Source organism: Falco biarmicus, chromosome W (genome assembly GCF_023638135.1).
Source record: "Falco biarmicus isolate bFalBia1 chromosome W, bFalBia1.pri, whole genome shotgun sequence".
Classification (NCBI taxonomy): domain Eukaryota; kingdom Metazoa; phylum Chordata; class Aves; order Falconiformes; family Falconidae; genus Falco; species Falco biarmicus.
Genome location: NC_079310.1, coordinates 10,778,260 through 10,805,086, shown reverse-complemented (window position 1 = coordinate 10,805,086; position 26,827 = coordinate 10,778,260). Strand labels below are relative to the sequence as shown.

The 26,827-nt window shown below is 40.9% G+C and overlaps 2 protein-coding genes across 6 annotated transcripts in view; one reads left to right on the top strand and one right to left on the bottom strand.

The window, feature by feature from the left end:
- The first annotated feature begins 1,896 nt into the window (after positions 1–1,896).
- Positions 1,897–19,229, top strand: LOC130141899 (elongation factor 2-like). The gene is made up of 5 exons (XM_056323193.1): positions 1,897–2,055; positions 12,507–12,721; positions 13,011–13,176; positions 14,747–14,928; positions 18,898–19,229. Exons 1-5 carry the CDS (start codon positions 1,897–1,899, stop codon positions 19,010–19,012), a joined length of 837 nt encoding a protein of 278 aa, XP_056179168.1. The 3' UTR covers positions 19,013–19,229.
- Positions 19,230–20,420: 1,191 nt separating this feature from the next.
- LOC130141943 (E3 SUMO-protein ligase PIAS2-like) overlaps positions 20,421–26,827 on the bottom strand; it is a 39,881-nt gene continuing 33,474 nt past the window's right edge. For 3 of the 5 annotated variants that reach the window (XM_056323241.1, XM_056323245.1, XM_056323242.1), the window contains 2 exons: positions 26,122–26,159; positions 23,924–24,453 (listed from right to left, as the gene is read on the bottom strand). In XM_056323241.1, the coding sequence (XP_056179216.1) occupies positions 24,268–24,453; positions 26,122–26,159 (224 nt within the window). In that variant the 3' untranslated portion in view covers positions 23,924–24,267. Of the gene's footprint in view, positions 20,784–23,923; positions 24,454–26,121; positions 26,160–26,827 lie in introns of those variants that run through there. The other 2 variants (XM_056323243.1, XM_056323244.1) reach the window with 2 other exon arrangements.

Sequence of the window (26,827 nt, the reverse complement as noted above, 5' to 3'; positions counted from 1 at the left end):
TGGGATGGTGGGAGAGCGGTGGGGAGGAAACCTTCTGTTGGAGGAGCACCAAGTGGGCATACGAAAGTGCCCATGGAGCAGATGCTTCGTGCATCTTGAAAGAGCTTGGGGAAGCACTGGAAAACGTGATGCAGCCCAGGAGTCAAACTCCTGGGAAGTCCTGCTGTCAGAAGGTAGAAAAAAATTGAAATGTCTCTTCCCTTGAGATGGATATGCAGCATCAACAGCACAGAAAAGGGGAATGTTTTAAGGAAAAATCCAACCGCTCCTTCTAGCGTTGTTCTAGCATTGTCGATTAAGTGGTAAGAGAGTGAGTGAGGGAATATCCCACAGTGAATGGCTGCACTGAAGTTTAGCCATAAAAAGAAAGAGAGAGGAGAAATTACAGCTGGGCCGTGTCAGAGTCTGCTCCAGGCTGGGGTAAGAAATTCATCGTCTGATTACCATAAGGAACTCGTTATACCAAACAATGCAGCACGCTGGCTTGCACAGCTCTGGTGACAAAAAAAGGAGGGAAAAATCTGACTTGGAAATTGCAGCAATAAATTTCCAATGTTCAGGCTTGACTGGGTTCAGACCCTGGGACTGGACATGGCTTAGTCTAAAGCAGAATTTCGCTTGGAGCCCTATCGTCCATCTGGGATATCAGGCTAGGGCAAATATGTTCCAACTGGGGGTTTTATTTCACATATTTAATTAGCTTTAGCAGCTCTAATTTTTTTCCATCGCCTGTTGCAGTTTTACCTGATTGCTTTGCAATAAACATCCACAGAACTTCACCAAAGATTAGTATATGAAATTCTCAAATATTTGTTGTATCTGAAGCTGTTTTCACATTCTTTTGGCTGAATGATTGCCCGCAGGTTGCACTGCTGGCAGTACTGCAAATGTACAATGATTTAGAGCGCTATGTCCACTGGTTGGGTAAAGTCACATTGCTAAAAAGCCCTACAAGAATCGGTGCATATTCCAGCACAGTATTTATAAATCCTGCATGCATCTCTCCTGTAGGCCATTGGCACAGACAACAGAGCCAGTGCCATGAGGGTTTTGTTACTACTTGGTATGTTGACAAGAAACTCTCAGTGATGCAGTTCTAAATGCAAAAGTACATAAAATAAACATTTGTACTAGTAAATCACCTTTTAAAAAAAAAAATAAAGGGAAATCAAGAAGACATAATCCCACCACCTAAACAAAAGCCACATTTGAAACTGAAATTTCCAATATTTGTAGAGAAGTCTTCACTTCTGATCAGCAAAGAGCACCTTTTCCAAAGCTGAGCTCTTAGGAACAGAGGGAAAACCTGGGTACTGATCACAGCAGAGGCATAAAATAATAACCTTTAGCAGTGATGGAGTTACCTGAACCAATTTAGCTTTGAATCACTGCATTAATGATAATTTAAATTGCCTTTCTATTAGGTGCTCTATCTGACAATGCTTTGTACACACAAGACCGCCTGCAAAAGCCCCGTGGATGATGGGCTGCGCAGAAGCACAAAGCATTACCGTGGATGTCAGTTGGAACAAAATTTTAAAGATGCTCCATTAAATCATCAGAAAGAGTCAGTTCTTGGTGGCACCTCCCCACAACCCTGCCTGCTCCTGTCTCTGACGTTCAGCGGCAGCAGGGGGAGCTGGGTATCAGGGGTGATTTCACAAGGTCGCACAGCAAAACCCATCCTACAGGCTGTCACTCTAGGGAAAAATAAATGCCATTTGGTTCACCTTCTCTCTTATAGGAGGTAAGTTTCACATGGACTAGGGGCGGGCAGCATATTTTTAAGGTATATAGTTGGGTGGGATGAGCAGTGGTCTATCCCTGTTGTTTTCCTGAAAGTACAGGCAGCTTTGCTCATCTTCACATTATCTGCTATAGGCTAGGTGAATCAGGATGCCGGCTAAGATGGCAGTTTGCCACAAGATGCAAAAGGATATTGGAAAAACGCTCACGATGTCTTTGCCTCATTCTGCTGTTCCTCCCTACACATCCACTATCGATCACTCCTGGAGAGAGGACACTGGCCTGGATGGACTTATGGATAGCCTAACTGTAAAAAAACCCATATGTTCAAACCATATTTACTCTTGATGCAGAGCTCCAATAGCAGCATCATTAACCTCCTTCTTGGAGCAACAAATACTCCAGGGAGTTTGGTCTACAAATATTTTGCCAAGACTGTTGTCACGAAGCTGACATCAGTCAGCAGGCAGCTGGAAATACTGCATAAGGCAGCATACATCCAAAAATACTCCAGATGGAAAAGAAACCAGCTGAAAAGTGCAACAACTGCAAACGTCTCTGTACCAAGGACATTTTTTTCTTTTGCTACCAATAACCTGACCAGCAGAAGAAATCCTGCTTAAATAAGCACAGAATTAGTGAAAAAAATGGTCCAAATTGAAAGGATTTAATTGAATGAGATAAATTGCTTAGGGGTATAGCAGCGCAATGACACCCAGGAGCCAAACACCAACCCAAAACCATGAAAGCCCGTGTCTGAACTTACCCTGAAACTTTACAAAGTGATGTAGGGCACAAAGAACAGCCCCTGCCTTATCCATAAGCATTCCCAGTATAGATTTCTATAGCCTTAATGGCACACATTGGATATGCGCTCCTTCACTTCGTACTGCATGGAGCAGCATCATATTAATATCAGTTTTCACCTTTGGTGGTGTGATTTGCATAAAGAAAACCAACCAGTGGTATTTAATTTAGACAATCTTAGTTATGCTTTATGTCTTTGTTATGTGCAACTTGGTGGCTGTTTTCTGGAGAAACTGTATGTAAAGCAGAGAGTGCCATCGATAACATTGCAAAGGTTGCTCAGCATTTCCCCATATTAAATTATATTTTGAATTGCATCCACTTTGCCAAATTTGGAGGCTAATTTTACTTTGCTGAAAATGTCTATCTCATTCCCATGGAGAAATATTTTTGCAAATTTTAAGGAGAATGAGCTCAGACGTTTTGAAGACTGAGATTAATGAGTTGGGGGAAGGGGCAGGATTTTGAGCAAGGCAGAAAGGTTGAATTCTTTCCAGGAAGGCACCACACACTCATCCCATGGGGAAAACTGCCCAGGCTTTACAGTCTGAAAAAATGCTGCTGGCACTTATCAGCAGGGACCTGGTTTAACAGCTAAATTCCCTTAAAAATCTGCCTGTTTTGAGTAAATTCTTGTTTCTCACTCTCAGGCTTGACTTTCCCTCTAGTTGGTACCACCAGCTACTACACACGTAGCTGCAGATGGATTATAATTTACACATACGCCAATTCTACTAGCTCTTATCTTTGGGTCATTCAACACTGCTGCCTAACACCCTCTCAGGTGGCTTTTATTCCTGAAATGCCAAGCACAGGCTAGCCAATATGCCTAAGCAAAAGAGAGGAGAAATTTCCCACTTTGTTTCTTTTTCAAAAGTGGATATAGACTCCAAAGTGTGCTGTCACTTGACATTGCCCCAGATCATTAAGTCTTCAGAGCATGGTGTAAGTGCTGCAGATTTGTACGGGCATAAATCAGAGTACAGTTATATACATAAACAGCTTTAAAATGGGAAGCAACCCGAGTCATTAAAGGAAAAGCATTGCAACTCATCACTGAAGAAGTGCTTTGGCAGTGATATGAGGAGCCTTCCTCCACTGCACTTGGGGTTTGTTGGCTTCCTAGCCTGATCAGCCCCTTCTACACCAGCTTCCTAACACTTCTTAGTAACTATTCAGAGTAAATAAACTTGCATTCCTGTATTCATTTATTCCAGAGCAGTTAAACAACAAAATCACATCTTCTACAATTTGGTATGGCTTAGCTGTAGTAGAGCTACAAACATTAACATCCTCTAAAGACCATCATGTACCTGGTCTGCAATTCATATGTATTTGCTGGCATTAGGAGCAGGAAAAGTTCTGTATAGCAACCCAAGACCAGGTAGAACAGACTGCCAGTTAAAGGTATTCAGCATAGGAAATAAAATTAAAAAAAAACCAACATCAAAAAACAGATTCACTGCACAGTCCTCAAACTGAGTAAGAAGCCAGCTGTCACTTACCAATTATTTCATCTCTCTTTTAAATTGCTGTAGGTGCTAAATCTTTTCTATGTCTTTTTAATTTTCTTTTTTAAAAAAGGAAAAATCTCCCCATGAATATTTATTACAGTTGTCACAAGCTAGACAAGGTAAGCCTGACACTGAAAAGTGGATTCGTTTACACTAACAACAAACAAATAAATTTGCTACTAAATACTGTGAATGAGCTGGCAGCGGCATTCCCGGTTTAGTTTTGTATTTGCACCTCAGCATGATGGGAAGCACATGAGCTTGGACAAATACAATGCTATGGAGGATCAGCACTGTTTGGTCGGCGCTGGACTGTGGAGAAGCAGCTCATACCTGTAGGAAAGGTCTTGGTGACTGCCAAAATACCACCAAGCAATGCCTTGGTGTCCAACCCACGTGCCCGTGATGGAGCCTGCACAAAGAAACTCCTTTGCGGTAGTGCTTTTAAGCTTCTGGCTGAGCTGTAGCTGGTGCAGGATGGCAGGTGGGGATCTGGAGGGTTGTGTGAGCTGGATTTGGAAGCAGGATTTTCTCAAGAGGAGCAGCATTTTGCCATCACCCACCCACCCCCTCCAGCCCTGGCAGGGAGGCATTACCGTGCCTCCCAGACAGGCAGACAGTGATCGCGAAGGATTCAGTCCCTCCCAGACCCAAACACTACTTGGCTAAGCCTCCTTGCCTAAACAAATGCCTCTTTTGGGACACAATTTGGGTGCTGCCACTTTGATGTTCCTCCTGACAAGCCACAGTGAAAATTTGTGTCTGGTTTTCACAGTTACCTTATTGTTGGCCAACGTTAATGTTAAAAACACATGATATTTCATCAGCTTGCCATGTCTTCCCTTTACCGCTCATGACAAAAAGATCTGAAATGTCATGTATTTCACTACCAGCACACAATCACAAAAGAAATAAGAAAAAAAACCCTATTCTAACCAAAGCTGAAATGGTAGTACCATCTTTAGGCAATGCATGATATTTTAGCTTTCTGTCATACACAGGGAAATGTAAACACCTATAAAATGTCATGCATTTGCAGTCATAAGTGAACCCATGTAAACATTTAGTTGAAAGATGCATGAGATTCCATCCTTTTGCCACATTCACCCAGATGCATAATAAATTTGGGGGCAAACTATTTCTTGGTTTTCTTCGTATTTCGGAGACAAGACTACCGATTAAGCAGATCCACAGGCACTCCTACACTCGGACTAGTTTTTTTTCTTGCTGTTCCTCGATGAAGCACTGTAACGTGCTAGACTTTGTTTAGAGATGCAGGAATTTTGCTGATGTTTGGGAAACCCCCTGTGGAAAGCTGTAGTTGCAGTTCTAGCGGTCACCTCCTACGGGACCCGTTTTAAGAGCCCTGAGCTGCAGAAGGTTGGCTTCCCATGCCTTTCATCCTTGCTTACCAACACCTCAGCCATCTGCTCTCTGCAGCAACAGGGACTGTGGATAACTGGCTAGCTGAAAAAAGGTCTCATAGACATAGTCCAGCTGGCTGGACAAAAATGCACATCGCTCTCAGCTTATCTGAAGTAAAGCAAAATACACTGTCTTTGGCTGTCCTTGTTACACAATAACAGGAAGATTTCGGTGGGAAAAGAATGTTGCAGGTGGGAACAGATAACTACAGAAGAGAAACTAGGGGCGGGCTTGGTATTTAGGCAACTAACCAATAATGAGCTTAACTTTTGTAATACGTATGAACTAATTATAACAAGGCATAAAAGGTGACTGTAAGGGACAATAAACGAAGTCTGCTGATCACTCATATTGATGACTGTGTCTTCCCTCCGTCGCGACAACCACAAGTCACCATTTCCTGGGCTCTGGGTTCATTACAGCCGGCAAAGAGAACCCCAGAGTCCCTCTATATGGTGTTCTAAACTGTCAAATTTAGTAGCTGAACTGCTAATAAGGAAGCAAAATGAGTAAGCGTTGGCTACGTCTGCAAAAAGTTGTCATCTTTCACAGACTCGGGGAAGAAGGGAGGGCTTCATACAGCCCCAATGAACTTGTTACTTTAAGGCACAGTTTGGACATCAACATGTTTTGATACAATTTTAAATTCTCAGTCTGCTTCTAGATTTGTTGCTTGGAAGAAATGCTTAAATCAATTCTACTTTCTAGTCCTGAAAAGATTCAAGAATTTTTTTAACTTTCTTACTAATTTCTTTCTGTAAAGATGCAATTTGCCTCCTATATCTGAGAAATACTTCACGGATGTTGGGGTAAAGACAGATGTCGTGACTGTCAATCCCAGTATAATTACTGAGAGGTGATTTCTGTTTTTTGTATTTTCATCTCTACTTCTTTTCCAAATCTACCTTTCACTTAATTCTGTTACAGAGATTTCCCCCCCCAATATTACTTTAAACTGACACTATGAATCATACATTTAATTCTGAACTGAAGTTATTCAGTATATGGAATTAGTAACAATTTACAGAAATGTGTTAAACACTTAGACCTGCACCTTGGTGATAGAAAGTGGGAAGCTGATGAGCTAAAATTATAACAGTAGAGCCATCCTTCCCCTGGAAGTCTTGTGCTGTGCTTGCAAGCCCCAGGCAAATGTCTCAGAAACATCCAGAGTGGAAGAAACTGGATCCCACCCTAAATGTCATATGTTTTTAAAAAATGCTAGTTAAACTTTGTAGCCAGGATTGACTGGGTGATTTTAATTTTAAATTTGTTCATACCTTAATGCCACCTTGCTGACAGGATTGGGACCACGGGGCTAGTTACTGCTTTCCTTTCTTGCTGGGGGAATGTGTTTCTTTTCTCAAGCAACATAAACCCATGTGCTTTCATTTTGGATTTCTTTTAAATGTTACAGTTAGACATTTTGGACATTTGCCCTGCTTTGGAGTTTGCCACATTTTTGGTACAGTTCTGCACTGCACAGTATACAGCTGCCTACACCTTGGAAAAATGACATACTTCTCATAATAAAAATTATGAGTTAATTATGGTACAAGAGAATATATAAAATGCACACAGATTGCATTTACCCTTTGACGTAGAAGGCTCGGACACAAGTTATACGACCAATGTGATCAAGTTAGTGCCACTTTATTAAGGGATACACAGCAATGTATACACTAGCACAAAGCACACACATTGCTTCTAGATTGCTAATAGGCTAAAGCTGCTTGTCTATTCACTCTCCTGCACTCTATGATTGGTCCCAGCGTGGTATCCATGCTCCTCGCCTACATTCTGTTTTGACATTCTATTTTCTTATTTTTCAGTCCAACTCCTTTATCTCTTTCCCACGTACAGTTCTTTAATAGTCCAACTCTCTTATCTCTCTGCCAGTACACAGTTTCTTTGTCTCTCTTGGCCTTGCATATGTCCTTCACAACAGCTGCCGCTTGTTACAGCTTCGGCCTGCTCGGCCTGCTATTACAACAAAGTTACTTGGTCTGCATTGCTCATAATATGTCTGTTGTCTTCCAGCCACTCCACATTTACTAGTTCTTATTGTCTATCTCCATCTACTGGCCAGAGTAGAGATCTGTGATGAAACATTGGGTGCATTTAGAGATGGGACTACTCCCTTTATAGTAGGGGTCCTCAAACTTTTTAAACAGGGGGCTGGTTCACTGTCCCTCAGACACTGTCGGGGGCCGGACTATAGTTTGGAAAAAAATGAACGAATTCCTATGCACACTGCACATATTTTATTTGTAGTAGTGCACAAAAAACAGGAAAAAGAATGCAATATTTAAAATGAAGAACAATTGTAATCAACAAAACCAAATAATATTTCAGTGTGAACTATGGGCCTGCTTTTGGCTAATGAGATGGTCAATGTTAGGTTCCATATTTGTCACTGCCAGTTGTAGCAAGTGATGCAAGTGTTCATCAGTTAGTCTGGATCTGACTGGAGATTTCAGATGTTTGATGATGATGATGATGATGATGATGATGATGATGATGATGATGAGGAGGAGGAGGAGGAGGAGGAGGAGGAGGAGGAGGAGCCGTAGTTTGAGGACCCCTGATTTAAATGTTTCTATATGTTTTGCCCACCTACGTGTTGAGTGAATTCCAGTGTAAGATTTGGGTTTAAATCCCAAACATTAGTGTTTGTAAGGGTAAGAGATAAAAGCATTTCTTCCAATAGGACCAGGAAGAGGCTATTAATGTGTGAAAATATGTATTACATGGCTGCACTGCACTAATCTTAAGGAAGAATGGTCTGACCTGAATCAGATCAGCATTTTCTCAGGAAAATCATCTCTTAGAAACACTTACAGGATGGGTTGTTTTGTTTTTAGTTTATTTTTTCCCTTAGCAAGCCTGTCCTGTAGTTTTAATTCATTGCAGTTCTGGTAATGTGTTTCACCTGTTTTAAGTCTCTGTTCTAGTGAATCAGAATTTACCAGCCTGTTTCTGTGTTAAACAGATGCTTGTACATCTTCGTGTTTCTTGATAATTAATGCTATTGGAACTCCTTCCTTTTGTGGCTTTTTTAAAAATTCTTATAATCTTTCATTGTGTAAGTAGTATTGTTTACTGAAATGGACGTTCTAGTTACCTATGTCAGCTTCAATAAGTGTTTTCATTTTTCTTTCATTTTAGAATAAATATTTCTGAACTGAAGCTGTGTAATGGCTCATTACAATAAGAATTGGAATATCTTTTAGAGAAAGAGGTGCCCTGCAGAAGGGGTAGGCAAGTCTACTGTGGAGGCATTACTGATAGCCAGGGATAAGCCATGCTGCAGTATAGGCTACCCAAATGATGTAATGCGGTAGTTAAAAGGAGCAAGGTCATTTTCTGTCTGTAGTGGCAATGAAACTTGAGGCTTTTGGCAAAAGTGATGTTCTGTTTGTAATAAAGCAGTGATGTTTCTCCCTTCTGCAAATACTGCTTTAATCTCCTTCATTTTTTGCTTGCAGTTGCACATAGAAGAACTTAATCCTTCTGCAGCAAGCATTTCATGGCAAGATAACTGATCTGGTTGCTGTCTGTCAGCAGCAAAACAGAAACTCTGTAACAGTTCTTCAATGAAAAACATTTAAAATTAAAATTGTCATTAATTTTTAATCTGGTTTTGTGTTTTCAGTTGTATTTATGACAAAAAAAAAGCTATTCTAGTGCCTCTCTCTCTTATAGAACAGCACATATGGTAAATTCCTTTTTGGCATTTGTGTAAATGAAGTGGTAAATAGAATGCTTGAAGTGGATAGCATTTATTAATACATAATCCTGAAGTTCCTGCCAGAAGGTCTGGTAAGACATTAATATTAATGCTTGAATTGAGACCTTGATCTTTTCTAATATACTATAGTTTATTAACAAGCTCATTAGCAGAAACTTAAGAATGGTTTACCCAGTTATATTAACAAGAACAGCTGCTATGATATAACAACGTGAATTAAAAATGAGCTAGCAGTGTTAAGCTCTTAAAAATACTCGTTTAGGCCAACGGATGAACCAAACAATAGTGAGGAATGCCACTTAACTGAATTTAGCTCTCAGTATTAATTTCCTGCAGGCTGAAAGCTTCATGTCCATATGTATTATATTGTTGTAAGCCTGGCAAAAAGTGCTGATGCAGTAATATGTAAGACACAGGTCCTTCAGTTTCTGGGAAGGGATGCAGTCTTGTAGCTCAGCAAAAGGGTGGAAAGTTTGAAATAATAATATGTTCATGTTGTTGACATTGGCTTGCCATGAGACTGATCAGCAGAAGCTTTGAGGTCACTTGTGGAGGCCTGCTGCTTTACCTCCTTGACGGTGATGACTTCTTTTGAGCTATAGTACTGGAGAGCTGTGGGTCCCACAGTTCACCTATTCCCTTAAACTCGGGTGTGGATTTTCCTTTGTCTTACCCCCCACCTCCCACCCTGCTTGACCCTGCTCTTCTCTCACGGTGCTGCTTCTCTCTCCTTTCCTTCACCATGACTCAATAATTCTTTTCCACCTCAAACCCAAGTTGCTCCAGCTCCACCACAAAGTAATAGCAATATATTAACAACTTTTTGAAACACCAAGGAAATAAACCCATAAAACTAACATTTTTACATCCATGTCTTGTGTAATGGTCAGTGTATCTGTTTTCATTCTACTTTTGTTAACAGTGGAACATAATTATTCCAGCTGGAGAGCAAGGTTCCATTTTTAGACACAAATCAAGGTTTTTACAACTCCAGTATGATCCTTTCTCAGATTATATGAATGGTTCCAACAGTCCATAGGAGAATATCCAGTTCAATGCATGAACTTTACATTTAGAATTAACATAAGTGAACATGTGTAGGAGGCCGGTATGCTTAAAATATGAGGAAGAAATAAACCGTTATGGTCACCTCTGCTCTTTGCCCCAAAAGAAAACTACAATGTAACCTGTGTATATAAATGTACTGGAAACTTGGAAACAATGGGATAAATACAGGTTTCAGTTCAAAAATTATATCTGGGCTAGTTAAATATTTATCAGAAGTAAATTTCACTTGTTCCATTAAGAAAGTGTATAATTAGCAAATACAAAGAGCACGTAGGTACATGTCTCAACATTTAAGTATATATTTACATTATTAAATAACTGTATTATATATTTTATATATATATATAATAAATAACAGTTCTAGCAATAGACTTAATTCTCACTAAGAGTACTGATTTATTTTTTTTTTAGCACAGCACAATGTTTTAAAACCAGAGAAAATTATAAAAGAAAAGTAGTGGTGCTGTTTAAGTGGAAAAGAAAGAGCAGAAAGAAATATTTCAAGATCTTAGAAGTAGTGTGTAAATTTTGTTGGGAGTGAGACTTTGGATGCCAGGACACCCTGGAACATTCTAGAAAAGAATAACCTAACAGAACAATCTCAGTGTCTTCATTTTGAGGTGGATCACTGACAAAGCCATAAGTATACTCTGAAAATTTTCTTGTTTGTACTAAATCGGGGGGGGGAAGGGTTGGTTGGTTGTTTTCTCTATTGCAGACTTTGAGGTAGGAAAGAAACGATAAATGTAGGGGAGAGTGGGGAAATACTACATTTTAGGGGGAAGAGGCCAGGCTGCTGCTTAGTTTGGATATTTCTCATCTCTAAAAAGAACTTGGCTATTTTAATTAGAAGTATTCCTTTTTTAATAAAAACTATTTTCTTGAGAAAATGTATAATGAAAAAGTTGAACTGAAGATCCAAAGTTAGCATGAGAAAATGCAGTAATAACATATATATCAGAAGTGTATCTGTTCATGTAAAAAAATTGTCTCCTACGTATAATTTTTGAGCTGGGCTGGGTTGGTTTATTTGTAATTAATATCTTATCCTGGCAAGAAGACAGGTTCCCTGTGTTTAGATGCACTCATTAAGTCCCAGACTGTATTAGAAACCTTGGTTGGTGTAGCAACAGAAAGGCATGTTTCATTATTTCTGTGTCATTTACAACTCAATCACAGGTGAGGAGCCTATTTAAGTGTTTCTTACAGTATATTTTTCTTCACTTGAGCAACTAGTATAAACTACTGATGTGGTATGTGACTTTTGTCTTTGTTTAATGTTCCCCATCGTTTTTTCCTCCCTATTCTGTCATTTCCATGTCCCTATGAAGCACTTCATGCATTAAAGGGATTTGCAAGAATAACCACATTAACTGCACTCCTGTGACCTACAGGTGACTCTCATTACAGAATGAGACAGGCCGAGATTAGTAAGATCTCATCTTCCTTTGCTAAGTTGTCATGTGTTTAACAGATAATTACCAGGGCTTCTGAGGGTCAAGATTTTTTTCCTGCAAATTGAAGGAGAGGAATTGTTCTTAGCAAGAGATAGAAGAATTATGGAAATAAGAAAAGTTTCTTTCTGCGATATCATTTGCAAGAGGGGCTCTAAAAATTTTGTGTTTGGCTAATGAAAGTCTTTAAAGATGTTTTTGACTGAGCAGGACCACCAGTTTCTAGAGCTGGCGTATTGGCTACAAAAGGAGAAAACCCAGCCTCTTCTTGAAAGAGTGGCTCACCTGAAAAACCCTGGGAGATGGAGAGCAGCTGTGGGAGGAAGACTTGGCAAAGCAAAGGGCAGTGGTGCGAAGAGAGAAGGTTTTGTGCAGGAGCTCTGATGTGTTTTGTGTGTTTGGTGCAGTTGTGTGCACCAACACTCCTGTAGCATTTGGCAGGGATGAGCTGTTCTGTCTCTGCAGGTGGATTCTTTGTTTTTGTGGTAGTTGACATTTTTTGGATAAGAAATCTGAGCTGTATTTTAAGTTATGCCTCCACTCTTGTCCTTACAAAAACATCCCAAAAATGTGAACAACTGTTTGTAATACTAAGCTTAAAAGTATGAACAACTTCATTTCTTCTTTAGATTGTGAATTAAATAACAAACAGTAAAAGTTTAAAATTTCACATAGACATTTGTGTACTTTAAAAGGAAACAATAGCTGTTTATTTTTATTTTTTTTCACTCCCCCATCCAGGTGAATTTCACAGTAGACCAGATCCAAGTGATCACGGACAAGAAGTCCAGTATTAGGAATATGTCTGTGATTGCTCATGTTGATCAAGGCAAATCAACCTTGACAGACTCCTTGGTCTGTAAAGCAGGCATCATTGCTTCAGCCAGAGCTGGAGAAACACGATTCACAGACACACGGAAAGATGAGCAAGAAAGATGTATCACCAGCAAGTCTACGTAAGAATTTGTATCTTTTTCTTTCTTTTCCTTTTTAATCTTAAGACAGAAAAATGGTTTCCTCAAAGCCTTATGTCTTGTCAGATCTTTTTTTTAAGTTGACATGTGAATCAAGCTGTGCATCAGAACAGAATTTCACAGTCTTCCGAGTGCAATCTGGGCAATATTGGAATATAGCTTTTAAGTGATATCTAGCAATCGTTCCTACCTGCTTCTCACTATGGAGAAAGATAGTTTCAGAAAGATTTTTAGTAGTAATCTTTGTTTTTATTGGATTGCTTACAGACTAATACATCAAACCAGTACTGATGATGAACAAAATGGATCGTGCTTGGCTGGAATTCCAGCTGGAGGCTGAGGAACTTTACCAGACTTTTCAACGTATTGTGGAAAATGTCAATGTCACCATTTCCACCTACGGGGAGGGTGAAACTGGACCAGTGGGTAGTATTATGGTAAAGAAAACTTTAAAACTTTGATGTGGTTGAAATCATATTTTGGAGAATACCAGCCTTGATATGAAAGAGTTGCATACATTGGCAGTTCAGATCTCTAGCCAGCCTGAAGGAGTTGTTCTTCAGCCCCCTTCCACCCCCACTGTTTCATACTTTTGGGGATATTATTTCAGACCAACCAACTGGGAAGCAAAAGCAACTAGGAAAGAGGAGAGAATTCACAAAGCAGATCATCCTCTAGTGATACTTTCTCACTAACAAAATGTGTAACCTCAAGGCAGTTGCTCAGTGTCATTCATACATCAGATGTCAGATGTTTCCCTGGGGCAAACTGCTGAAGAGAAGCTATGGTTTGAAAATTAAGGCAAAGGACCAGAAACCAGAAGATTAGCTTTCTGTGCCTGACTTTGCTGCTTATGTCACTTACGTGACAAGAAACATGGCCTTTCTGCTATTCCTGACTGATAAGACATTTAATTTGCTCTTTTCTGATCTGAAGATGGAGGTCTTTCTTATTCTACCAGTATTTATATCATAATATGCTGGGTATCTCTGGAAAGATGGTTTGAAACTAGACAGATTAATAGTATTTCCTATATTGCAGCTGAGGATTGCAAAATAAAAAACCAAAGCCAACTGCAAGTCTTCTCTGGTTGTCCAGCTATTAAAGCAGGGGTCCTCAAACTTTTTAACCAGGGGGCCGGCGCGCGGATGAAGTGGCAGGCAGTCATCTGCGGCTGCTTGGTTTCGCACCCCAACCCCCGGCGGGGGGTGTGGGGGTGTGTGGGGTGTGTGGGTGTGTGGTGTGTGTCTGTAAATACCGGGGACCGGATTGAGGACCCTGGGGGGCCGTATCCAGCCCGTGGGCCGTAGTTTGAGGACCCCTGTATTAGAGTAAGGAATTGTCAGAATCAGGCTGCTTCAGATATTATTTTTTCCACCAAATAGCTACAAGACAGACCTTCTCACCAGAGTTTTCAGACCCGGTTCCCTTTGTTTAAATGTGATCGTCCTGTACTAGCTTGTTTTATGTCTAAAATTTTTTCAGACCCGGTTCCCTTTGTTTAAATGTGATCGTCCTGTACTAGCTTGTTTTATGTCTAAAATTGACTGCAGCTTAATCTGGTTACTAGAACAAAAGACTGTTGGCTAGGATTGTATTCTGATTCTTGTATTCCATGAACCTCAGCCATTCCTAAGACAGACCAGTTTTATGTGTGTGCCAGGAATGTGCCACCTATATTTTAACTTACAGAGAAAATTCACTAACAATTCAATTAGTATTCTTTACAAAGTCATAATCCTCCAAATCCTACTTAGCACTTCACAAATATATTCCTGAAGTTTTTTATTTTAGCCTTTGTAATAACTATTTACGCTGTGTGGGAAAAAGTAAGGTTCTTGCTTCAAAGTAATATTCAATAGACCCATTTTAGGGGAAATATTTCCTTGTTCTATGTTTCAGAAAGTAGTTGGCATGTTTACTGATCCTTTCTGTCATTGAAAGCTCTTTGTACATTTCAAATCAGTGTTTTGTGAAATGCATTCACTTTTTTCCCCCCTTTTAAAGACTGACCCAGTTATCAGTACTGTTGGGTTTGGCTCCGGTCTGCATGGCTGGGCATTTACTCTGAAGCAGTTTGCAGAGATGTGTGTAACCAAATTTGTCGCCAAAGGTGAAAAAGCACAACTGCCTCCAGCTGAGTGTTCAAAGAAAGTGAAAGATATAATGGAAAAACTCTGGGGTGATAAGTAGCACAGTCTCCACAACCATCTCCTAAATTGTTAGCCTCAGTTTGTAACTCATCTCCCATTTTGGCTTCCTCTGAATTTTAGTGTTGCTTCCCCTTCCTGTCTGCCGGATAACTAACAGCACAGTATGTCGTGAACACTAGCAATTAATTTATTACTTTACCCAAAATTGGCTACAGTGAGTTTCCTTTATCGCTCCCTACAATTCCCTGAAAGGAGGTTGTGGCAAGGTGGGGGTTGGTCTCTTCTCCCAAGGAACAAGCAACAGGACAAGAGGAAACAGCCTCAAGTTGTGCCGAGGTGGTTTAAATTTGGCATCAGGAAAAATGGCTTCACCGAAAGGGTGGTCAAGCACTGGAACAGGCTGCCTGGGGAAGTGGGGGAGTCACCATCCCTGGAGGGATTTAAAAGATGTGTAGATGTGGTGCTCAGGGCCGTAGTTTAGTGGTGGGCTTGGCAGTGCTGGGTTAACGGTTGGACTCAATGATCTTAAAGGTCTTTTGCAACCTAAACGATTCTATGATTCTATGAATGAATGTAGATACATGCTTAGAAACCACAGTGACACTCTAAGAATATCAGTGATGCATACCAGTGTGTGTTGGGGCTCTTGCTGTATTGAATGATTATACTGAACTCTGAAGCAAGTGGAAAAATACTGAAGAAATAAGACGAGGTTACGGCCAGAACAGTGGGATGAAGAAAAAGGAGCAAATTGCAGATGTTTGCTCAAAACCAAGGCCAACGGGACGTGATAAGAGGAGCTGGGAAACCGCAGAAAGGAGCCTACATGCCAGAACAAGCAGAAACAGAAATCTTCCCAGTAAACAATTGTTAACCAATCATATTATTATACGCTTGTAAAATAGCCAACCACATTATTGCACGCTTATAGAATGCCTTATAAAAGTCTACCTGGTTTGTACAATAAACGGATCAGATCTTGAACTCTGTGAGTATTTGAATCTGACTCCCGCTCGCCCGAAATGCCCGCAGCATCTGGTGACCCCCGACGTGATCCGATGAGGGTGGACAGGATCGGTTAAAAAGTCAGGAGGATTCATTAAGGATCGTGTTACGAGCTGCGGAGCCGGCAAGGATCCTGCTGCCAGCGGAGAGAGAGCTGGGCGCCCGAAGAAAGGCGGAACGTGCACGGCTGACCGGTGAGTCAGGAAATTTAAGCAGGATGGGAATCACTGCATCAGTGGTGGAAAAAGCAATCGTAGACAGTTTGATGAAACTGGCAGAAAAAACTGAAACGCCAGTCTCACGGCAGGCGGTAGTTGATCTGCTATGTTGGAGTCGCCGCCGTGGTTACCTTGCTTCTACGCAAGATGTATATAATAATGAAACATGGAAGAAAGTAGGAGAGGACTTATGGGAATCTGTGCAAGTTGGGACTAAGGGGGTAAAGACTTTGGCTCGCACGTATCGAGCTGTACGGGGTATGGTCGCGCAATTACCACCCTGGTGTCCTGAAAAGGAACAAGCGGCGAGCGGCGGCGTGCGGCCCGGCAGGCCCCGTCCCGGCCGCGGTTTCTCTCCAAGGCGGCACCCCCCCCCTCCACCCCCCCCCCCCTCCGATCGGCGCCATGGCAATGCAAGCGGCCAAGCGAGCTAACATCTGGCTGCCCCCAGAGGTCAATCGGATCCTTTATATTCGGAACCTGCCGTATAAAATCACAGCGGAGGAAATGTATGATATTTTTGGGAAATACGGACCTATTCGACAAATCAGAGTTGGAAACTCTCCTGAAACAAGAGGAACAGCTTAAGCTTCTCAAGGAAAAATACGGACTTGATTACAACCACACACCCCCCCCAAAAAAAAAAAAAAAAAAAAAAAAAAAGAAAAAAGAAAAAAAAAAAAAGAAAAAGAAAAAGAAAAAAAAAGAAAAAAAAAGAAAAAAAAAAGAAAAAAAAAAAGAGAAAGAAAAAAAAAAGAAAGAAAAAAAAGGGAAAAAAAAAGAAAAAGAAAAAAAAGAAAAAAAAAGAAAGAAAAAAGAAAAAAAAAGAAAGAAAAAAGAAAAAAAAAGAGAAAGAAAAAAAAAGAAAGAAAAAAAGGGAAAAAAAAAGAAAAAGAAAAAAAAAGAAAAAAAAGAAAGAAAAAAGAAAAAAAAAGAAAGAAAAAAGAAAAAAAAAAGAGAAAGAAAAAAAAAAGAAAGAAAAAAAAGGGAAAAAAAAAGAAAAAGAAAAAAAAAGAAAAAAAAAGAAAGAAAAAAGAAAAAAAAAGAAAAAAAAAAGAAAAAAAAAAAAGAAAAAAAAAAGGAAAAAAAAAAAAGGAAAAAAAAAGTGCTTCAGATGTCACCTACAAGAAATGCGTTTCTGCTTTGAACTAGCTTTTGAGCCTTTGGGAGTAAACTATACGGCTATAAATCAATCATATTGGGGTTGGTTAGATAAGAAGTATAATGACACGAATTTTGGCTTTAGTGATAACTGTACCTGGTGGAATACTACACTTGTTAAAAATACGTATTTTTTGCAACAGTTGATTTACCGTTTAAATGTATCAATTTATTTACCTCAACAAGAATTGAGGGTGGTTGCGGGTTTTATTGAAACAAGGTCTGTCTATATTGTTGTTTGTTATTCTTTTGTTACTTTTAGTGCCTTGCCTTTTACAATGTTTTCAGAGCTGTGTGGAACGCAGTATTAATGCTGTATTTAAAAAGAAAGGGGGAGGTGTTGGGGCTCTTGCTGTATTGAATGATTATACTGAACTCTGAAGCAAGTGGAAAAATACTGAAGAAATAAGACGAGGTTACGGCCAGAACAGTGGGATGAAGAAAAAGGAGCAAATTGCAGATGTTTGCTCAAAACCAAGGCCAACGGGACGTGATAAGAGGAGCTGGGAAACCGCAGAAAGGAGCCTACATGCCAGAACAAGCAGAAAACAGAAATCTTCCCAGTAAACAATTGTTAACCAATCATATTATTATACGCTTGTAAAATAGCCAACCACATTATTGCACGCTTATAGAATGCCTTATAAAAGTCTACCTGGTTTGTACAATAAACGGATCAGATCTTGAACTCTGTGAGTATTTGAATCTGACTCCCGCTCGCCCGAAATGCCCGCAGCAAGTGTGTGTGGAGTTTGTGCTTCTGTAAAACTAAGCTTCCATAGGCAGCTTAAAAAGCTAGAGACATGAGTTTATAACCCTTACAACGAAAATATGTATGTATCAGAGAAAGGCAAATTGCTTGTAGTGCAGATATGCTGTACATGCCTTCTGTGGTGAGTTCTGATAACCTGCTCCGTAAGAGCAGGGATTCACTCTCAGAGCTTCAGAACATAAATGTTTTTATTGAACTGTGTGGGTAAAATTAGTACACAACACAAGATTATGGACCAAATCCAGTCTTTTGATACCAATGAGTATTTCTGTTAATTTAATGTATCTTAAATTGTATCTCATAAATGACAGCGTTCATTTCCTATTAGATGTGTACACAACTTGCCGTTAACCAAATGTTTTATACGTGTGTGAAAGCTCAATACATTTGCTTCTCTTCTGATGCCTTATGGTAAATTGACCTACCTTAACTCATTTAGCTCATAGGGTACTCCAAGATTTATCTTGTATGGTATTTAAATTATTTTAGCAAGGTTTCAAAAGACAGTTATAGATAACAGGGTGTATTAAGAGAATTCTTGGCAACAGGTTTGCTTACAGTCCCTAGTTCTCTGTAAAAGCCTAAAAATGCACGTCAAAGTCAGTGTTTTTAAGAGTAGTAAAAAACCTCAAAAACATAAGCAGACAAGAAGCCATCCTTTGCCTCCCCAAACATCTAACAGTTATTGCTACATTCAAATAAGGATTAGCCACTCCTGCTATTTTAATCTCTGCTTAAATGTGAAACTTTACAAAGTTTTCTTTTAAAAATAACTGAGTGGAAATTTGCAGGAAAAGTGGGTACTCCTCAAGTTCAAACTGGATGAGTAAAAATAAACATAATCTTTAGATATTTTGATCCAGCAACTGGAAAATTCAGCAAATCTGCCACTAGCCCAGATGGAAAGAAGTTGCCAAGGACATTTTGCCAGCTAGTTCTGGACCCTGTCTTTAAGAGAAGGTAATATTTTGTCTTGATTTGATTGCAAGGGCGTATAAAGGACAATTTTTTTTGTTCAGCAGGTTAGCTCTTAGGAAGGCTATCCCTCTTATAAAGTAGGGCCGTACTTTCTGTAGAGACTAGAAAAATCCTGCAGTATAAGATGGACGGACCACTTGGTGGATAAGGAATTGGCTGGATGGTTGCACTCAGAGTTGTGGTCAATGGCTTGATGTCCAAGTGGAGACCAGTGGTGAGTGGCATTCCTCAGGGGTCCATACTGGGACCAGAACTGTTTAACATCTTTGTTGGCGACGTGGACAGTGGGATCGAGTGCACCCTCACCAAGTTTGCCGACAACACCAAGCTGTGTGGTGCAGTCAACACACTGGAGGGAAGGGATGCCATCCAGAGGGACCTTGACAGGTGAGCCCATGTGAACCTCATGAAGTTCCACAAGGCCAAGCACAAGGTCCTGCACATGGGTCGGGGCAACCCCAAGCACAAATACAGCTGGTCAGAGAATGGATTGAGAGCAGCCCTGAGGAGATGGACTTCAGGGTGTTGGTGGACGAGAAGTTCAACATGTCCTGGCAAAGTGCACTTGCAGCCCAGAAAGCCAACTGGGTATCCTGGGCTGCATCAAAGACAGTGTGGCCAGCAGGTCAAGGGAGGGGATTCTCCCCCTCTGCTCCACTCTGGTGAGACCCCCCTGCAGTGCTGCATCCAGCTCTGGGGCCCCAAAAGATGAAGGTCATGGACCTGTTGCAGTGGGTCCAGAGGAGGTCACAAATATGATCAGAGGCTGGAGCACCTCTGCTGTGAGAGGCTGAGGGAGCTGGGGTTGTTCAGCCTGGAGAAGAGAAGGCTCCGGGGAGACCTTGCAGCACCTTCCAGTGCCTAAAGGAGCTGACAGGAAAGCTGGAGAGGGGCTTTGTACCAGGGCCTGTAGCAACAGGACGAGGGGGAATGGCTTTAAGCTGGAAGAGGGGAGATTTAGATTGGATATTAGGAAGAAATTCTTTACAGGTTGTCCAGAGCAGCTGTGGGTGCCCCATCCCTGGCAGTGCCCAAGGCCAGGCTGGATGGGGCTTGGAGCCACCTGGGCTGGTGGAAGGTGTCCCTGTTCATGGTAGGGGGGTGGAACTGGGTGGGCTTTGAAGGTCCCTTCCATCTCAATCAATTATGTGATTCTATGAAGAACAATGTGCAAAAGGTGGGACAAAAGTAGAAGGTAGCAAATCTGAATGGCCTGTTCACTAAAATAACATATTCTACATATTGTTAAAGATTTGTGTGTCTTTTGTGAACCTATTCTGACAGGATTTTGGAATTTCCTTTAGAATTTAGAAGCATTTTATATAATTTGTGAATCGAGCTGTATGATCCTTGTGAATAGTTTCTCAAACAAAAGCCCAGAACAGAGAAACCAGTGGGTTTTTATTGCCAGTTTACTTGGTCACATGAGATCCTCCTGCCGTTCTTCAGAGCTAGCTTCATTTTTCCCTGCTTGAAAGAACCACCTGCAAAGTAGCAGTTTCCTAACAGCACTGTGCCTGAATTCTGGGAGAGCGTTTTTAGGGTTTTGTCTGTGCAAGAATCCACAATGAGTCAGTTTTATTTTTGCCTGTCCCTGGCTCATGCCTTTTTATTTTTTTTTTCCTTCCCACTAGGTTTTACTGCTGACTTGAGATCCAGCACTGGTGGCCAGGCTTTTCTGCAGTGCATCTTTGATCACTGGCAGATTTTGCCTGGAGATCCTCCCGATGCAAATTCTCATCCTTGGCAAGTTGTGGCTAAAACACATAAACATAAAGGTTTGAAGGAGGGTATTCCACCTCTGGATAACTTCCTAGATAAATTATAATTACTTCTGTTTTACATTGCATGATTTACTGCCCAGTTTTGTCCTCATACCATTTCCTCACAAAACCAGGAAGGAAATGGCAAGTTTTTAGAGCGTCACACTGAATATACACACACAGCATTAACATGTTGTGATGATGCCATCATCACCTACTAAAAACAGAAATAAAAATGACATGCTCTTTTGACTTATGGGATTGTTGTTGCCTATATCTCATCTGTGGTCTAAAACACATTAAAAAAATAAAAATCAGTTGCCTAAGACTAATGGTGTTTTTTACAGGTTTCCTGATCCAAATTTGTTGTTGCTCTTGCAGAAATTCTTGTTGTACTGTCAGGTTTTGTCCTCTCAGCCAGAAGATGCATTCTTTCATTTCCAAACTTGAATCCTCTGCACTCTTGAAGACTGAAAGCAAGAGGCCAGTGGTTACAGGTAAGCCTTCTAGCATCCAACACCTAGGTTTAAGGGCAGATACAGAAAATCCTAAGAAATGCTAGAATTCTTGCTGCTGGACAGGTGCAGAACACCCTGGGGCTGGCTCGCTAGGCAGCAAAGCCCTGCCTACATGGCTCACAATTGTTTCAGACAGCTTTATCTGACCTGGAAGTATAAAAACCAGAAGCAAGCTCAGGCTAGTAGTCATCAGGTATAGCCTTTCTGTAACAGGTATTTTAGCAGCTTGCTCACTTCCAGAAAATACAGAAGTAGCAAATGGATGGGTAGGGGAAAAAGAAATGGGCTAACTCTTGCAGTGTGACTTGTTGCATGCTGGCTATCAGCACAGCAGAGGGCCTCTGTATTAGTCTCATAAGCTTTACTTTCCTTCTGCAGTTGGTTTGAGGGTATCTTTGATACAGTCTGCTTCAAAGCAGTAACCAGATACTTCCACAGTGGAAACAGGTGAGTCATCATCTAACTTTTTCTTCAGCATTTCTCTCGTGTTAGAAACTCTTGAACAGACATTCCAATGCATTTCAGAACTTGAAGAAAAAAAACAACCCAACCAAAAACCTCATCTAGCCATAATGGACAGGTTTGCTTAGAGCAAAGTCAATTCTTTGTTGTCTTGTGGAAGAAGGTGTATCAAATGGGTGACAGGACTGCACCGCAGTACTCCAACCCCTTGATACACATCATCCACAAGCTCAAGTGAATTAAAAGATTTAGATATCACACAAGCCTCAATTATGCCCCTGTGTGTACAGCAGTACTGGAGGGAAACTGCATTGTTCACCTGACCACCTGCCTCACACCACAGCCTAGCTCTCCCCCAAGGCACTTGAGCTATCCCCCCCCTTAAGTACCATTTGACAGTGCTGTCGCAAGGCTAAAGGTTTAAAGCTAAATGCTGCAAAGCACCTGCCCAAAATAGCTGGGGAGCACAGCCCTACATCTGACCTAATAACTAACAAAATAGGGCACAATACAGCTGGAATTTCATTAGTTTTATAGTACTGTGAACAGTTTAGAGCAAGTGTTCTAAAAATAGCACTCCTAACACATGGATACGTGAGATGTTTACACCCCTTCAGCCATTTCAGTAGTTGCCTGAGTCACACCTCACCTTGACATTAAGAGCACAAACAGTACTTCAGCAAGAGATACCATTTTTAAACACTATTTGGTATGACTCCAGAACCTCTCTCCACCCTCTCTTTATAGTTCAAGTCACTGTGCAATTGTGATGCAGAAAGCACTGATCTGCTGCAGGCCATTAGGAAAAAAAACTTGAGTAGCATGGCTTTATTGGAAATAAATCATACTAAAATGGATTTTTAAAACCTGTTAAGGATCAAACAGCTAAGGAAAGGAGAGGAAAGACTGGAAACAGTATTAAGACCAACATGTGAAGACTGTTGTGAAAGACCATACAAAAAAGCCCATGAGGAACAGTAATGCAGCATTAAAGGTGGGAGTACAGGGCAGACAAGAGTTACGATACAGGTATTTGACTGAAGGATAAGAAATGTTGATACAGGATGTAACAGTAACAGAAGGCAAAAAACACCAGACATCCAACTACAGGCATAAGAGAAAAGTTAACAAAAAGTGAAAGCTGGTAACTAGGGAAGGGATAATCTCAAACACAGTTAATGGAAACACAACACTTGGAAAAGCTGCTATGTCAACAGGTATAGGCAATGCCATTATGCCAGCTCCATGGAAACAACTTTATTTTCCTGATCTATAACCTCTTCCACATGCAGTACAGCTGAGGCTATCCTTAGAGGTATGTGGGAAGATGCTGTATACACACAACAAAGTATCAGATTGATTAAAACAGGAGGAAATTATTCCCATTAAATTAGAAAAGCCATGATTAGGAGGCCATGAAACATGGGACAAAGCATCATTAAGCTCTAAACACACAACTCCATTTAGGTGGGGAACACTGTGCAGCTACAGCTTTCCTCTTCCAAAAAGAGAAGCCTCCCCAGGGCAGGTCAGAGCACAGTATTCCCAAGCAGAAGCTGTGAGCAAGTGACAGAAGCCATGAGCAGGAAATCCTAAGGAACAATCCTGCACTGGAGAAAGGAACTCCTATTCCAGCTCCTTTCAGCTGCCAGAGAAAGAACATGCTTCGCTTCAGCACCTGATGATGGGTGGCAGCTTCCAAGAGGACCACCCCAAATTTGAATTTGACAGGTTTTTTTTAATCACCTCTTAAAGTTACCAAACCAGAGATTCTACTATAGCTCAAGTGTGTAGTTTGGAGTTTTTGTCCTAATTCTGACATGACAGCACAAATATTATGTAATGTAGGGTTTGTATAGAGTTTGTCCCCTCCCCAGCCCAAAGAACATTAAGCAGCCCTTACAGCTTAGGATCTTGTTACATTTGTGAAAAGAATAAAATCAGAAAGGGGAAAAAAAATAATCCCATTTACAGAGGCTTCCCCTAGATCCCCTGGTAAGGTGGAAACGGGGAACAAGAGACATGTGACAAGTCATAGCCATTTCACAAAAACTTCATTTAAGACAGTGAAGCTATTACAGGCCCCAGTAAAAGTACTAAAAATTCACCAATGCATACACACCTGCACCTTTAGAACAACAACAACAGCCTGGACAGAGTGGTTAATTGCCTTTATTAAAGGGAGTTTTTACATTATTGCCATGTTTTACAACTAAATTTAAACCCGTTCGTGGAATCCACCCAGTAACAAAAAGACTATTTCCCTAGAACAAGCTGAAAGCATAAAAGCATGTTCTGAAGGGGCCTTTCCTATCCAGGCATTTAATGAGCAAGGGAGAAAATCTATCACTTTTCCTAGTGTAGATGAATTCACGCCATTTTCCAGAAGGCAAATCCTTTCAATAAATACCAGAATTAACTTCAGAGATGCTGAAGTTCCAGAGATGCAAACAGCAGCTTTGTGCTATTTCTCCCGGTGTCCCATGCTGCCCCTTGTTTCAGTCCAGTGAGATGATGTCATCGGGAGCGCTGCCTCCGCTGCTGGTTATCACTCCTGCCTCGCTCCTGCTGGAGGAGCTAACATGCATGCTGCTCTCATGGTGACTGGTTGATGTGATGATGCTGCCAGGTGTGCTGCTTGTTAAGGTTGAGGTGAGACTATCCAAAAACATAGGAGGACAGTACTGCTTGAAACAAACAATGAAGATTGAAGAGACTAACTGCACAAGAGAAATGTATGCTCTGAAGATGCATCTTCCCTACAACAAGCACAAAACAGTACTAGCAGAACTTTGTTAAAACATGCAGAGCAAAAACCAGAGTTCTGCAAACCAGCAAGCAAGCAGAAATGGTAGCCACGAGCCCTTCTCCCTCATCATTCCCCCCCCCCCCCCTTTTTTTATTTTGGTTCTTACTAACTGGTTAGCTTGAGCATTTACTAGTGCATTAAAAAAAACACTATCATGTCCACATAAAAAACCCAAAGCTATCTGGAGAATATTCACTGCCCATAGCTACTGGGCACAACTGCATGTTTCAGGCTCCTTTCATCATGAAAGGCAGCAAAAAGCATTCTGCTACTTCAGTGGAGGTTAGAATAATTTCATCCCCTCAAATGGCAGCAGCTGTACTAATCAGTATTTGCACCACATCTACCTGCAAGGGTACAGGCAGGTCTCTACACATTTTAGTAGTAATAAATGAGCCCTGATCAAGAAAAAATTAAGTTGCTTTAAGTTTCCTCAAGTGGAAAACAAGCCTTCTCAAAGCAGAGCTGAACATTCTAAGCATTTAGAAACAGGACAAGGCTGCCACAGGTGTCAGAGGAGGATAATGTAAGGCACTCATCCGCACACACACCGCTCAGCACACCTTGCACTCTTACCCTGCGGATTCCAGTCTCGGGCATATGTTTGGAACTGAGCCTGAACCGTTTGAACTGTCCAAAGTGGACACTTCCCAGCAGCATACCTGCTTCCAGTCTCCCACATCAACAAACTTCTGTTAGTCCCACTTTTGGCAGTTCAGATCTCAAGGTCAGGCACAGAGTATTGCAAGATGCAGTAAGTGGAAAGAAAAGGAGGAAGTTCATCCTTTGCTTTTAAGGCACCAGAAAGTCAACTCTACTGCAGAGTCCTATTCCTGTTGTCTTCTAGTGACAAAGACGAAACAGAGGGTCTGCTTCAGATCCTCTTGTCTTAGGGAGCTGGTACTCCCCCACGCTTCAGCCCTAGACTATCTGTGTAAGAATCTGATCACGGTAAGAATTGTTCTCCCTAACTGCATAGAGTTTAAGTTTCCAGGGAAGGAAAAGCACCACCTAGTTAGTTTTGACCTACACAATTTCCATGTAATCCAAAGCTGATGGGATTTAAGTGTTACACGGAGAGACTTATTATAGAAGTGTTCAGTCATGTGCCCATCAAATTAGTGAAAGTGTTTCCTTTTAAACACTCACCTACCAATATCAAAACCAATGAAACAATCACTGCAGTATAGTTACAGAGCTTAATCTAACCTACAGACACACAGCATGAACTAAGAGTGTGAGGTAACGTGGTGGGTGTATTCATGTTAGTGCTGCACAAGTATCTGCTTCAGAAAGGCAAACTATTGATGAAGAGTGGGTCTCCATGCCTGGCTATCACAGTAAGGCTAAGCCAAACCCTCCCTTAATGCACCCTTCATTGCCACTTCTCACTGGGAAAATGGGATTTTCCTGCTCTGCAGTCAGATCTAAACAAGTGAACTGCAAACACGGCACAGATGACGGCACCCTAGTAGATACTCTAACAGTACATCACAAAAACCAGAGTTGGCAATTTTAACTCCCCAGCAATTCAGAAACATACCTGTGATTCAACTGGGATTAGAGAAAGAAAATCTGGACCTAGAAAGAAGAGAAGGATAATAAATTGATGAGCTGTTTTTATTCATAGACAACAAGTTTAAGGAATTTTTGTGGTCGTAGAACAGATTTTGTAATTGTTACAGTTTCTAAATGGACTATACCACTGTGACACCACTCTCAACGACTACTTCAGGCAGCAGCAAAATGAGTTTAGTACAAGTGGCTCTTTTTAAGAATGAGAATGACAATGATTTATTATTCACTGGATATTGCAGGGTGGTTCAGTGTGGTTGCCTAGATGGAGGTTGCCATTTGGAGCTGTTGGTTCATAATGCAAGTTTCACTGCATGTTGTACCTGACTTGGCCAAACTGGGACATGAAGAGTATCATCACATAAAAGATGCTGGAATGAAGTCACAACATGCACAAGTCCAAAAAACAAGCAGCAGGTCTCTTCCTCCACCCACAGGCAGCCAATAAGGAAACATTCCTAATATTGTCCCCGTTTTGTGTCTAGACAAGTAAAAGGAATGAAGAGGAAACTACAAGTAGTTCAAGGTATATCCTCTAAGAGCAGTGACAACTAGCATCCATCTTCTGCACCAATAGTGTGTAAGCATTTAGGGCAAGATTGTTAAAAATGGTTTCTAAATATTGGCCTTGTGTTTGCTATGTCAACAGAAAGAAATGGTAAGCTTACTCTCTC

Coding starts and splice junctions, on each gene's coding strand:
- LOC130141899 (XM_056323193.1), top strand. CDS start 1,897: ATGCCGGCTAAGATGGCAGTTTGCCACAAGATGCAAAAGGATATTGGA. Junction 2,056..12,506: donor GACTTATGGATAGCCTAACT/GTAAAAAAACCC, acceptor TCCCCCATCCAG/GTGAATTTCACAGTAGACCA. Junction 12,722..13,010: donor TGTATCACCAGCAAGTCTAC/GTAAGAATTTGT, acceptor GCTTACAGACTA/ATACATCAAACCAGTACTGA.